This window comes from Chinchilla lanigera, unplaced genomic scaffold (genome assembly GCF_000276665.1).
Source record: "Chinchilla lanigera isolate Chin_1 unplaced genomic scaffold, ChiLan1.0 scaffold00166, whole genome shotgun sequence".
In the NCBI taxonomy this organism is placed as follows: Eukaryota; Metazoa; Chordata; class Mammalia; order Rodentia; family Chinchillidae; genus Chinchilla; species Chinchilla lanigera.
In genome coordinates, this window is record NW_004955567.1 from 1,541,614 (window position 1) to 1,553,285 (window position 11,672).

An 11,672-nucleotide genomic window follows, 5' to 3' on the forward strand; every position below is an offset into this window, starting at 1 on the left:
CCCGTTGCCCCGGCGACGGCGGCCAGGCGCGGCGTCCTCCTGCGCCTGCCTGGGGCGTGCGGGTCGTTAGGTGCTCACCCGCGCGGCGACCTCTCTTCCGTTCCCTCCGCTGTTCTTACCCTGTCTCCCTCCTGCCTGATCCCCCGTGGGCCCCCCACTCGGGACTCCTGTCCTCCGCTCAATTCCGCGTCCTCTTCGAGGTGTTCGTCCTGTTGGGGTTTCTGTTCCGCCTTAGCCTGCCGTAGGACTTCCGGGCTCTGCGGCGGGCTTCCCTCCCGCCCCTCAGGGAATCCCTCCCGCGCTGGCGGCCCCCAGTTCGCAGCCGCAGCCCCCAGAGGACCCTCTCCGTCCAGGACGCTTTCCTACCCTTAGCGGTTCCCCCCCGTACTGGGGGCCCTCGTGGGGGTCCTCAAAGCTTTGTCAGCCTGGGCGATCTCCTCGCTCCCAGCCCTCCCTGCTAGCAACCCTCGCAGCAGGCCTCTTCTCCGCCCGTAGGGAACTGTTCTGAAATGAATCTCTGGGTGCTTCCTGAGAATTTATTTCTTCCAAGGGAGATTCCCTCTCGAGCACCTGAACTTACGCCTCTCCTCAGAGGAACTGGCAGAAAACCCCCAGTCCTCAAACTTGCCTGCATTTGCCGGTGTTCTCCCAGCTCCTCCCCACAGGGCCTCAGAAGGCTTCCTTCGTGCCAGGTTTCCCCGCCTGCAAAGTTCTTGGAGACCTTGCTCCCTGGAGCAGCGTCCTCCTGCTTCCTCAAAATCACTGCTGTCTGGAGTTATTTTTATTTATTTACTTAGTATCCTATTTTTGAGGCAGGGTCTTGCTCTGTAGCCCAGGCTGGCCTCGAACTCGAGGATCCTCCTGCCTCAGCCCCAGTGCTGCTAGTACAGGCGGGCGCTACCACCCAGAGTTTGGAGTTATTTTTAGACTCTGTTCTTGAGGCCCCTTTCCCTTGCCTCTCACCCTCCTTTTCCTCTTGTAGATTTCGGACCTTGTTGTTTGGGAAGCTACTTCAAGTTTCCTGGTTGTCAAACCCTTGATTTGCCACCTGTGGCACAGCGGGAAGGCCAGCGCCATACATTCGATGCTGGCCCCTTTGTTCCACACCCAGAATCTTCTTCATGTCTTTACCCCCTGGGTCTGATCTCAAACAGAAGTCCTAACACCTCAAATGCCCCTTCTGGTCTGGCCTCTTGTGAATTCACCAGCTTTTCCTCTTTTTGTGTTTCAGGCTCCTCGGGTCTCCCTAACTTACTCTTTCTTGCACAGACAGTGAGAAAGCAGCCTGGCTCCCGAGACCCACCCCCTGCACCCCAAGGTCCAGATGGCGGCCAACGTGGGTGACCAGCGTAGCACAGATTGGTTAGTAGGGGCTGGAGGGATGGGGGGGGGGCGTTCAGGGACCCAGTGCAGTCCGCTGGGGGGCCTCACACAGGCCAGGGAAGAGGTGCTGCAGTCCCAGGCAAGGCGCAGAAGGGGGACGTGTTCATAGTTTGCAGAAGGGCAAGTCTTCATCTCTGAGTGTTCATGTTTATAGCGTGGCATTCACGGCAGAGAATTGTGCTTCTTTCAAGCAGCTTTAAGGAAGAAGGACCTTTCAGTACTCAGTTACTTGTTTTTCTGCTAATTCGTAATTTCCACACAGTGTGGTGACTGTGGGTGGTGACAGACAATTCATGGACTTTTTTTATTTTGTCTCTTTGGGACAAGGTCTTGATATGCAGTTCAGGTTGGCTTGGAACTCACTTTTAGTCCAGGCTGGTCTCGAACTTGCAGTGATCCTCCTGCCTCAGCCTCATGAGTGCTGGAATTACAGGGCATCACCACACCCAGTGAAGTTCATTTTTCTCAAAACACTGAGGTCTACTAGAGGCTAGACTCGTAATGTTAAATTCTGCAGACGCTGTCCACCCATTGGTTTATTAACGTCTGCTGTGTGCCAGTCCCCCAGATAGGTCCCACAAACGGGGAACCTCATTATTCTCTCACGGAGAGCTCTCAAGCTTTTCTAAGCCTAGTGTAATTAGAAGACGTAGATTCAGATAGGTCGGAGCTTGAATCTGGGGTTTGAGGTCTGGTGTCTGTCTCTTGCCACGTTCCCACTGATTGACTTGACGTCTTCTCTGCAGGTCTTCCCAGTACAGCATGGTGGCCGGGACTGGCAGAGAGAACGGCATGGAGACCCCCATGCGTGAGAACCCCGAGTGGGAGAAGGCCCGCCAGGCCCTGGCCAGCATCAGCAAAGCAGGAGCCGCTGGCAGCTCAAAGGCCAGCAGCAGTGGGCCTGTAGCCGGTGCACAGGTGAGGAGGCCACAAGGACTGGGGAACCCTGAGTGGGGCCGCAGGGGAGGGACTTGGCCTGGTTCTTCTTCTCACCGGGATAGGGCGCTCTGAGGGGTAGTGTTAAAAAGATGCTTTTCCGATGTGTAAGTCTGCTTGGGGTGGGGTTCTGGTCCTTGAGACTGCCAAGGCAGGTTTGGTCCTGAAGAGGGAGACACTGTCCCTTGTCCCTTAGGTGCTTGAGTCTGGTGGTCAGGCCACTCCCTCAGCAGTCACCCTCAGTGGAGCGGCCGCCCTCTGGGGGCCATGGTACTGACAGCCTGGGGCCTCTGTTTCCGCAGTACGTGTCTCAGGCAGAAGCCTCCGCCCTGCAGCAGCAGCAGTACTACCAGTGGTACCAGCAGTACAACTATGCCTACCCCTATAGCTACTACTACCCCATGGTGAGTGCCTTGCTGGAGGGCATGGGGTGTGTCAGAGTGTGGCCAAGCAGTGCCAGGGTGGAGTAGCAGCCACGCTCAGGCCCAAGGCCCCACCTTCCACTCTGGTTCCGGCCCGTCCCCCGTTTGCATCAGGCTCCTTGTTGCCTGGAGACCATGATGTCCAGCGCACGCCGTGTCACTCGTGCTTTGCTCTGCTGCAGCTGTCTCCTTCCCCACGTGCCCACCTGGGGGTCTGCTTAGACAGCGCCTTCAGGGCCTCCCAACTGTAGCTTTCCCGAGAGCTTCCCCAGCTCTGTCCCTGTCCCTCACGGTCCTTATTACAGGGCATGTGTTTCTGCCAGCAGCTGCATGTGTATCTTCAATGCAAGCTTTGTTAAAATTCAGTTTTGGTTTTTACTTCATTACTGTGGGGCTTGGAATTAGCACGCGATGAGGGAGAGTTGAGTGGCACCTTCTGAGAGTTCCTGTAAGCAGGATGGGGGCTGACAGGCGTTTCCTTTTCATCGACACAGAGGACTTGTTGCTCCTGGACAGTGGAGAGCAAAGGGCCAGGGCTCTGCAGTCAGGTTGTGCATGGTCTGAGCAGGCAGAAGGGGGCACGGGCGGCCTGCCACTAACGCCTCCCCTGTGCCCTTGGCAGAGCGTGTACCAGAACTACGGCTCCCCCTCCCAGTACGGCATGGCCGGCTCCTACGGCTCAGCCACCCCCCAGCAGCCTTCGGCACCCCAGCACCAAGGGACCCTGAACCAGGTAACACTGTGCCCCCAGCTCCCGCTCAGGCTCGAGCAGGGGACGTAGGTTTGGGGGCTCACAGTGGGGAGTTGCCCATATTATTTAAACTGCTTCTCCCCAGCCCCCACCGTGTTTTATTCCTTCCGAGCAGCTTCTGACCTAAAAATGAGGAGGGCAAAGCATAGTTTCTGAAGTCGGGTGGGCCTGTGTCTTGGGCAAGGCCAGGGGTGGCAGCATTGTGTGGCGCGGAAGTCTGTCTTGTGTCTCCCTGCAGCACATGCTCACACGTGCACGCACACACGCGGTCTGCTCTGTGTTTAAGTGCAGCTTGGAGGGACGGCGGAGCCCAGTGCTTGGGATGGAGGTCGAGCTGGGTCTGAATCCGAGCTCCATTACCCACACATACTGTCTTTCAAGCTGGTGATCTCTGCTCAGTCAGCTCTTTCCAGGGGAGGTGGTGACCCAAGTAGGGTTTCTGGGGATGCTCCTCCCCATGCTGTCTGTGCTCAGAGGGCACCACCGGAGGGGATGTGCTGTCACCACCGTGTGCAGTGGAGTCAGGTTGCAGCGTCATGTCATGGTGAGGCCAGCTCCAGAACTGCCTCCTCGCTCAGACCTGCTTACCTCCGCAGCCCCCAGTCCCCGGCATGGACGAGAGCATGGCTTACCAGGCCTCCCCGCAGCAGCTCCCGGCGGCCCAGCCCCCACAGCCCTCGAATCCCCCACACGGGGCCCATACTCTGAGCAGTGGCCCCCAGCCTGGAACAGCCCCCGCCACGCAGCACAGCCAAGCGGGGCCCCCTGCAGGCCAGGCCTACGGGCCGCACACCTACCCTGAGCCTGCAAAGCCCAAGAAGGGTCAGCAGCTGTGGAACCGCATGAAGCGTAAGTTGGCAAAGCCCCAGGAGGCCAGGGATGGGGCAGGATCCTCAGAGCTCCCAGGCGCCAGATGTGCCGGGTGTGGTATCTGGCTGTTGAGGTCCTGACACTGGAGGTGGCTGCTGTGGGTGCGTTTGCTACAGTCTGAGTTCCTGGCCCCTCTGCCCTTGGTGCTGTCCTGCGTTCTGAGGCATCCTTGGTGTGTCCAAAGGGCCTAACCTCAGCCTTGGCTACCCTACAGCGGCCCCTGGGACAGGGGGCCTCAAGTTCAACATTCAGAAGCGGCCCTTTGCTGTCACTAGCCAGGGCTTTGGCTCCAGTGCCGAGAACCAGCACAGCAGCTTCGGTCCCCAGCCCAACCCAGAGAAAGCCCAGAACCACAGGTGAGGTGCCTGCTGGCCCGCCCTGAGCCCTGAACGGGGTCCTATGAGGCCTCTGCTTGGGTTGGGGTCCTAGCTTAGGCCCTTGTCTGTCCCCACAGTGGGCCTTCCCCTCGGGGGAACCTGTCAGGGAAGCCTGATGATTGGCCGCAAGACATGAAGGAGTATGTGGAGCGCTGCTTCACGGCCTGCGAGTCAGAGGAGGATAAGGACCGGACAGAGAAGCTGCTCAAGGAGGTGCTGCAGGCCCGGCTACAGGACGGCTCAGCCTACACCATCGACTGGAGCCGCGAGCCACTACCGGGGTCAGTCTGGGTGCAGCGGAGGAGGGTGGTGGAGTTCAGGCCGGGCTCTGGAGCAAGGAGCCGGAGTGCTGAGTCCTAGGCTGTGGAGCCCTGGGTGGGAGGCCTGCGGGTGCAGCGGGGTCCCAGCGTGGCTGTGGCCAGCCTCTGGGGTGGGCCGGGCTGCAGGCTGCAGCGGTGGAAAACATGCCCAGTCACAGAACTTTGGGGTGCTCCCTCTCCTGCCCTGTACCAACCGAGTCTCCGGGGTGAGCGCGTCCTTTCTGGCGGGGGGAGTCCTCCGCTCTGGGGTGGCAGGGCCTGCAGGCTCACACTGTGGTGGCTGGATTGGTGATTCCCTACCCCTCGGTATCTTCAGACTGACCAGGGAGCCTGTGGCTGAGAGCCCCAAGAAGAAGCGGTGGGAGGCCCCTGGCAGCCTTCACCCTCCCAGGGGGGCAGGCTCAGTGAGCAGGGGCGGGGGCGCCCAGTCCCAGCGAGGGGCGGCCGGGGCTGGGGGTGCTGGCCGAGCCCGGGGCAGCAGCTTCGCCAAGTTCGGCAACCGCAACGTCTTCATGAAGGACCACAGCTCTTCCTCCAGCACGGACTCCCGCTCCCGCTCCTCCTCCAGGTCCCCCACACGCCACTTCCGGAGAAGGTGCGCAGAGGCAGAGCGGCTGGGGGGGCGGTGGGTGGGTGCGCTGCCAAGACCTGACTCTCTTGCTTCCTTGTGCAGTGACTCCCACTCAGACTCTGACAGCTCCTACTCGGGGAACGAGTGTCACCCTGTGACCCGCAGGAACCCACCCCCCAAGGGCCGCGGGGGTCGGGGCGCCCACATGGACCGGGGCCGGGGCCGGGCACAGCGAGGGAAGAGGTGAGACTCGGGGGCTGCATCGCAGGCTTGGGCGGCCAGGGTGGTGGCCTGGGCAGCGGGCAGCTGGCCGAGGCCGGACGGTGGCCGGAGACGCCTGCTTCCTTGTGCCCTCCTTCCTCGCAGGCATGATCTGGCTCCCACGAAGCGCAGCCGCAAGAAGATGGCTGCGCTGGAGTGTGAGGACCCGGAGCGTGAGCTGAAGAAGCAGAAGCGTGCGGCCCGGTTCCAGCACGGGCACTCGCGCCGCCTGCGCCTGGAGCCCCTGGTGTTGCAGATGAGCAGTTTGGACAGTGGCGGGGCTGACCCTGACTGGCAGGAGCTGCAGATCGTGGGCACCTGCCCAGACATCACCAAGCATTACCTGCGTCTCACCTGTGCCCCGGACCCTTCCACTGTGCGCCCTGTAACAGTAAGTCCCATGCAGGGCAGTCTCCCCCTTGAGGTGCTGGCTGGAGGCCTGGGGCCTCTCCCTGGGAGGGCGCTCACAGCTTGGCTGGAGCCTAGGCAGCCCTGTTCCTGGAACTGCAGAAGGCGTGCTGCCTTGCCCCTGCTGAGGGCCATGGAAGCCTTCCTGGGCACAGGCTCCCAGGGCTGGGGCAGAGAGGAAGGTGAACGGTGCTCCACTCCAGGACAGGTGCGCGCCCCAGGAAGCGGTGTGGGGGACACACTGGCCCTTGCTGCGGCTGTGCCTTTGTTTTTTACGGCAGCAGTGAGTCACTAGCCTGCTGTCTTAGTTACTTTCCTTGTTGCTGAGACAAAATACCCGATGCCCACAGTTAAGGAAGGAAAGGTTTAGTTGGCTCGGTTTTTAGAGGTTTCAATCCATAGGTGGCTGGCTCCAAAGCAGGGAAGCACGGCAGAGGGTGCCACAGAGGAGAAGCAGTTGATTGCAGCAGGTGGCAGTCCAGGCTACTGGGTTCAGGGCCGTGCCAAACCAGTCAGTGGACTGAATTTGTCCTCACGCTTAATTCCAGCACCACACACTGTGGATCCAGCCCCCCGGAAAGCCCTGCCTATGACCGCATGAGGCTTCGGGGGACATCCAGACACAGCCCCCGCTGCCGCCTTTGGTGTTACTGTCATCTCACAGAGCCGAGCGACGGACGGGAAAGGGAGCACTCGCCCGGCTGCCCCTGCCTGTTTGCCCATGAGTCTTGTTTCGTTTCCTGCCAGGTTTTGAAGAAGTCCCTGTGCATGGTCAAGTCCCACTGGAAGGAGAAGCAGGACTACGCCTTTGCCTGCGAGCAGATGAAATCCATCCGGCAGGACCTGACGGTGAGGAGAACCCCAGGTGGCCCCAGTGTGGCTGCCGGCTCCACCCTGCTCTGTGTGACTGTGTGTCTCCCTCCACCCCCCGCCAGGTGCAAGGTGTCCGCACGGAGTTCACCGTGGAGGTGTATGAGACCCACGCCCGCATCGCCCTGGAGAAGGTGCGTGTCCGCCCTCCTGGGCCTCCCCGTGCTACCCTCGGCCTCCGCGCCTGCCTGGCCTCACAGTGCTGCTTCCCCCACCCTTGCCTGCCCTCAGGGTGACCACGAAGAGTTCAACCAGTGCCAGACACAGCTCAAGTCTCTTTACGCGGAGAACTTGCCAGGCAACGTGGGCGAGTTTACTGCCTACCGGATCCTCTACTACATCTTCACCAAGAACTCAGGAGGTGAGAGGCCCGCCCCCCTGGCATCACCCCAGGGTGCCCAGGGTGGCCCCCTGCTGACAGACTGTTTTGGGCACAGACATCACCACCGAGCTGGCGTACCTCACGCGGGAGCTGAAGGCAGACCCTTGTGTGGCCCATGCATTGGCACTGCGGGCAGCCTGGGCCCTGGGCAACTACCACCGCTTCTTCCGGCTCTACTGCCACGCGCCCTGCATGTCTGGCTACCTCGTGGACAAGTTCGCAGACCGGGAGCGCAAGGCTGCCCTCAAGGCAATGATCAAAACGTATGTGGCACCGCGCTGTGGCCCTGCCACACCTCTCACCCTCTGTGCTCCTGGCGGTCTCGGGCTTCTGCCCTCACCCTGGAGCCTCCTCCGCCCTCGCTCACACTGCGCCCTGCTGTCCTCGGGTCCAGGTCCCCCTCTCTGACTCCTCTTCCCGACCTCACCTCTTCTGTGCTTTCCCTCTGCCTTTCCTCCTGCTCTTGTCGCCGGAATCTGACTCGGCTGGGCTCCTGGTGCCCCTGCAGGCCTCCGCCTGTCCGTTGCAACTCCTCAGTGCCCCTGCGCTAGAGAGGCTAGGAAGGCCCGGCCCCGCCCTCAGCTTCTGGTCTCGAGCCGAGGCCTGGTTCCCATTCAGCTCCTTGTGGGGTGGCAGGAGTGCCGAGGGAGCGTGGCAGGGACCGGCCATGCGGGCTGGGGGGCCAGGCCCTCGAGGACTGGGCATGGCCTTCATCCTCGCTGGGCCTGGGGAGGAGGTGCTCGGCGCGGCTCAGCCCCCAGTTCTTTGGGGTTGGACGTGCCTCCAGGGCATGGCGGTGCTGGGGCACGTGTGCTTGGCACACATCTGCTGAGGAGCATGCTGTAGGCATCCAGCACGCAGGGACGCCGGGTGGAACAGTCCTGCTCGGGACTCCGTGGGCCCAGGCAGCTGATCAGAGAGGTGGTAGGGAGCCTAGCGTTGTCTGTGGCTGAGGAGGGCTGTGAGCTGAAGGATAAGCGAGGCTGTAGTTCCAGCCAGACAGGGCGAGGCAGCCAGGGCAGGGGCAGCGGAGCACATGGCACAGGGATCCCTGGCTGTGGAGGGGAGAGGTAGGGGCCACTCGGTCCTCAGATTGGGCTGCACCGGGCATGCACCTGTGCAGTGGGTATCTGTCCACTCCTGTCCCGTGACTGGCCTTGCGGGGTGGCACAGCGTCACGGACCCCCTTCCTCTCCGGCCTCTTGATGAGGTTGGCGTGGCTCTTGGCACACGAGACCCGCTCAGATCTCAGAGCCACGTTCCTGATGGGGTGTGCAGCCAGCCTCGGGCAGAAAACAGGCTTTGCAGGCAGAATCAGGTGCAGGTCCTGAGAGGCACTTCCCGAGTAAAGGTCCTCTGTCACAGCCTGTAGGGAGGGGCCCCCAAGTCAGCGGGACGCTGTTCAGACAGCTGTTTCCTGCCAGTTCCTAACAGTGCCGGCTGGCACACCTGTGCCCGGGGGCACTTTGACCCCAGGCAGGCTGTTGGCCCTGCCCTCCTCTGCCCACGCCGCTCCCTGCTCGGGGTGGTCTGGCTCCAGCCCCTCCACTCCTGTTCCCTCTCCTTCCTGGACAGGTAAGTGTGGGTGAGGGGGGTACAGCTGGGGACTGGGGCCATCAGCCCTACCCCGGGCCCCCCAAGCCCTAGAGGGGGGAGGCTGGGAGGCATGGGGGGCCAACAGGGCCAGGAAGACCTGTGGGTGCCTGAGGGGGGCACCTGCTCCTCACTCAGGACCCCTGCCTGCCTGCCTGCCTCATCCCTCTCTCCTCTTGTCTCCGTAGCTTCCGCCCTGCGCTGCCTGTCTCCTACCTGCAGGCCGAGCTGGCCTTCGAGGGCGAGGCCGCCTGCCGGGCCTTCCTAGAGCCCCTGGGCCTGGCCTACATGGGCCCCGACAACTCCAGCATCGACTGCCGCCTCAGCCTGGCGCAGCTGCCAGCCTTCTGAGCACCCAGCGAGCCCGGGTGGCCGGGGCTCTGGTCCCAGCACCGCCTTGCGGATTTTGTTTTTGAGCCATGGACTTGGGTTGTAAATGAATTTATGGGGAGTGGGCTCCGGGAAGAGCCTCCGTCCCTGTCCCGTTTCCCACCGGGATGTCTGTACAGAGATTTTTCTACATTTTTATTTTTGTCTCAGAGGGGTGGGTGGGGTGGAGAAGGGGTGGCGGGTGGGTGGGGTCTGCAGGCCGTGTCCACCTTCACCTCCACTAATGCTGTCTCAGTGTTTTCTCTCTCTCTCTCTCGAGCTCCTACTGCGGCACCGACCCGGCGTGCTGGCCCCTCCTGTGCCTGGGCCCTTCTGCGGGATGAAGACGGGCCGTCCACCTGCGCCCACCCGCATCGGGTGCCAGCCCGCCAGCCAGCCCGCGCCCAGCGCCTCTTCGGCCTCTTCACAGACTCTTGTTGCCGAGCCCTCTGGGGCCTCAGTGTTTGGGGTGAGGGAGCCGCCTAGAGACTGTGCCCGCCCTGGGCCCCCACCCCGGAATCACCAATGCCAACGTCACCGCAGACCAGCGCTACCGCAGTGCACCGAGGACCTGGAGGCAGCGTGGGACCTCGCCGGCCGGGCCGCCTGCCCTCAAGTTGTATTAAGTTGTCTCGTGTCCCTCCTCCCTCCGCCCCCAATGTCTCTTCTGGTTTTTTTTCCCCCTTTCCTCCCTCCTCCCCATCCCCAGCCCTCCCCGGTTCAGCACAGGTAAAGCGGTTACCCTTCCTCCCTCCCTGCCTCATGGATCACCAGCTCACGTCATGTTTCCTTCTCTTTTCTTTGTGTGTGTGTTTATTTAAGTTATTTTTCCTTCCTCCCCCTTTCTTTTCGGCCCTCCCCCTCTTCTGCCATGTAATGGAGGGTGTGCTGAGTTTGCAAACAGCTGGACTGTCGGGCTGCTTTTTTTCCAGACGCCCCCTCTGCCTCCCTCCCTCCTCTCCCCTCCTTCCTTCATTCTTTCCTTGGAGCGCTGACGCCATTTGGAAGCTTGAGAGAAGCCAAAATTAAAGAGAGAGAGAGAGAGCTGGCTTTGTCCTTCCTGCCCCGTCACCCCAGGGGATCTCGGCCAGGCGCCTGTAGGTGTCCCCGGCCCTCCCCACGCGGCACAGCCAGAGGCTTCCCAGAGGCTGGGTCCCCAGCTCCTCGTCCAGGCAGAACGCTGGCTCTGGGAGGCGGACTTGGGAGCCACGGGGCACCTTGGCCAGCGTGAGGTGGGGGTGCAGCCCACCGGGCGGCTGCAGCACCTCCAGCCCCTCGGCCTCCAGCCTTCGGCCCAGCTGCTGGGCCACGCCTGCCAGAGTGGGTGTCGGTGGGGCGCAGAGCACGTGGGGGCCCAGGAGTACAAGGTCCTGGAAGCGCAGCTGTCGGGGTGCCCCGAGCGTCGGGTCTGGGAGGGCGCGTCTCAGCGCAGCGGCGGCCGCCGCCTCCTCCCCAGGGCCCGCCAGGCGCAGCAGGGCCAGCGTCAGGTGCAGGGCCGCCGGGGGCACCAGGAACGCGGTGCAGGTCGGGGCCTCGAGCGCCAGGCGCGCCTGGGCCTTGGCCACTTCTGCCCGAAGGCTGGGCTCCGTCACCGCGAGCGCCACGAAGTGCGTGGGGCGCGGCTGGCGCGGGGCCCTTCTGTCCTGGGCCCAGGCCCCCGGACCCCAGTCGGCTTCCACCTCTAGAGGGGGCAGGCACGATCCCCGGGCGGCTCCGCCGGCCTCTACCAGCTCTACCCTCCTTGCAGGCCGGGCTCCAGCGGGGCACCCCCGTAAGGGCTGCGTCCTGGCCTTGGAGTCCTTGGGGTCGGCTTCCTCCTCCCACAGCTCTGCGTCGGGGTGGGGGTCCTCGGGGGCGTCCTCGCGCAGTTCTGCGTCGGGGTGGGGGTCCTCGGGGCCGTCCTCCCGCAGCTCTGCGTCGGGGTGGGGGTTCTCGGGGGCGTCCTCGCGCAGCTCTGCGTCGGGGTGGGGGTCCTCGGGGGCGTCTGCGTCGGGGTGGGGGTCCTCGGGGGCGTCTGCGTCGGGGTGGGGGTCCTCGGGGCCGTCCTCCCGCAGCTCTGCGTCGGGGTGGGGGTTCTCGGGGGCGTCCTCGCGCAGTTCTGCGTCGGGGTCGGGCGGCTTCGTGGCGTCCCCGCCGTCCAGTACGTCCAAGATAGTGGG

General features: G+C 62.9%; 2 protein-coding genes across 4 annotated transcripts in view; one reads left to right on the plus strand and one right to left on the minus strand.

Annotated features, from left to right (window-relative positions):
* The window catches only part of Leng8 (leukocyte receptor cluster (LRC) member 8), a 12,634-nt gene extending 2,077 nt beyond the window's left edge, over positions 1-10,557 (plus strand). Inside the window, exons 2-16 of one of the 3 annotated variants that reach the window (XM_005413379.2) lie at positions 1,232-1,362; positions 2,130-2,301; positions 2,622-2,723; positions 3,364-3,474; positions 4,089-4,341; positions 4,577-4,718; positions 4,817-5,020; positions 5,376-5,654; positions 5,733-5,873; positions 5,997-6,282; positions 7,047-7,148; positions 7,235-7,303; positions 7,401-7,530; positions 7,607-7,814; positions 9,333-10,557. In XM_005413379.2, coding sequence (XP_005413436.1) covers positions 1,325-1,362; positions 2,130-2,301; positions 2,622-2,723; positions 3,364-3,474; positions 4,089-4,341; positions 4,577-4,718; positions 4,817-5,020; positions 5,376-5,654; positions 5,733-5,873; positions 5,997-6,282; positions 7,047-7,148; positions 7,235-7,303; positions 7,401-7,530; positions 7,607-7,814; positions 9,333-9,495 — 2,400 coding nt within the window. In that variant the 5' untranslated portion in view covers positions 1,232-1,324 and the 3' untranslated portion in view covers positions 9,496-10,557. Of the gene's footprint in view, positions 1-1,231; positions 1,363-2,129; positions 2,302-2,621; positions 2,724-3,363; positions 3,475-4,088; positions 4,342-4,576; positions 4,719-4,816; positions 5,021-5,375; positions 5,655-5,732; positions 5,874-5,996; positions 6,283-7,046; positions 7,149-7,234; positions 7,304-7,400; positions 7,531-7,606; positions 7,998-9,332 lie in introns of those variants that run through there. The other 2 variants (XM_005413378.2, XM_013509248.1) reach the window with 2 other exon arrangements.
* The window catches only part of Leng9 (leukocyte receptor cluster (LRC) member 9), a gene marked incomplete in the record, with an annotated part of 6,883 nt that continues 4,976 nt past the window's right edge, over positions 9,766-11,672 (minus strand). The window contains 2 exon segments of the mRNA XM_005413414.2: positions 9,766-10,013; positions 10,586-11,672. Coding sequence (XP_005413471.2) covers positions 9,766-10,013; positions 10,586-11,672 — 1,335 coding nt within the window.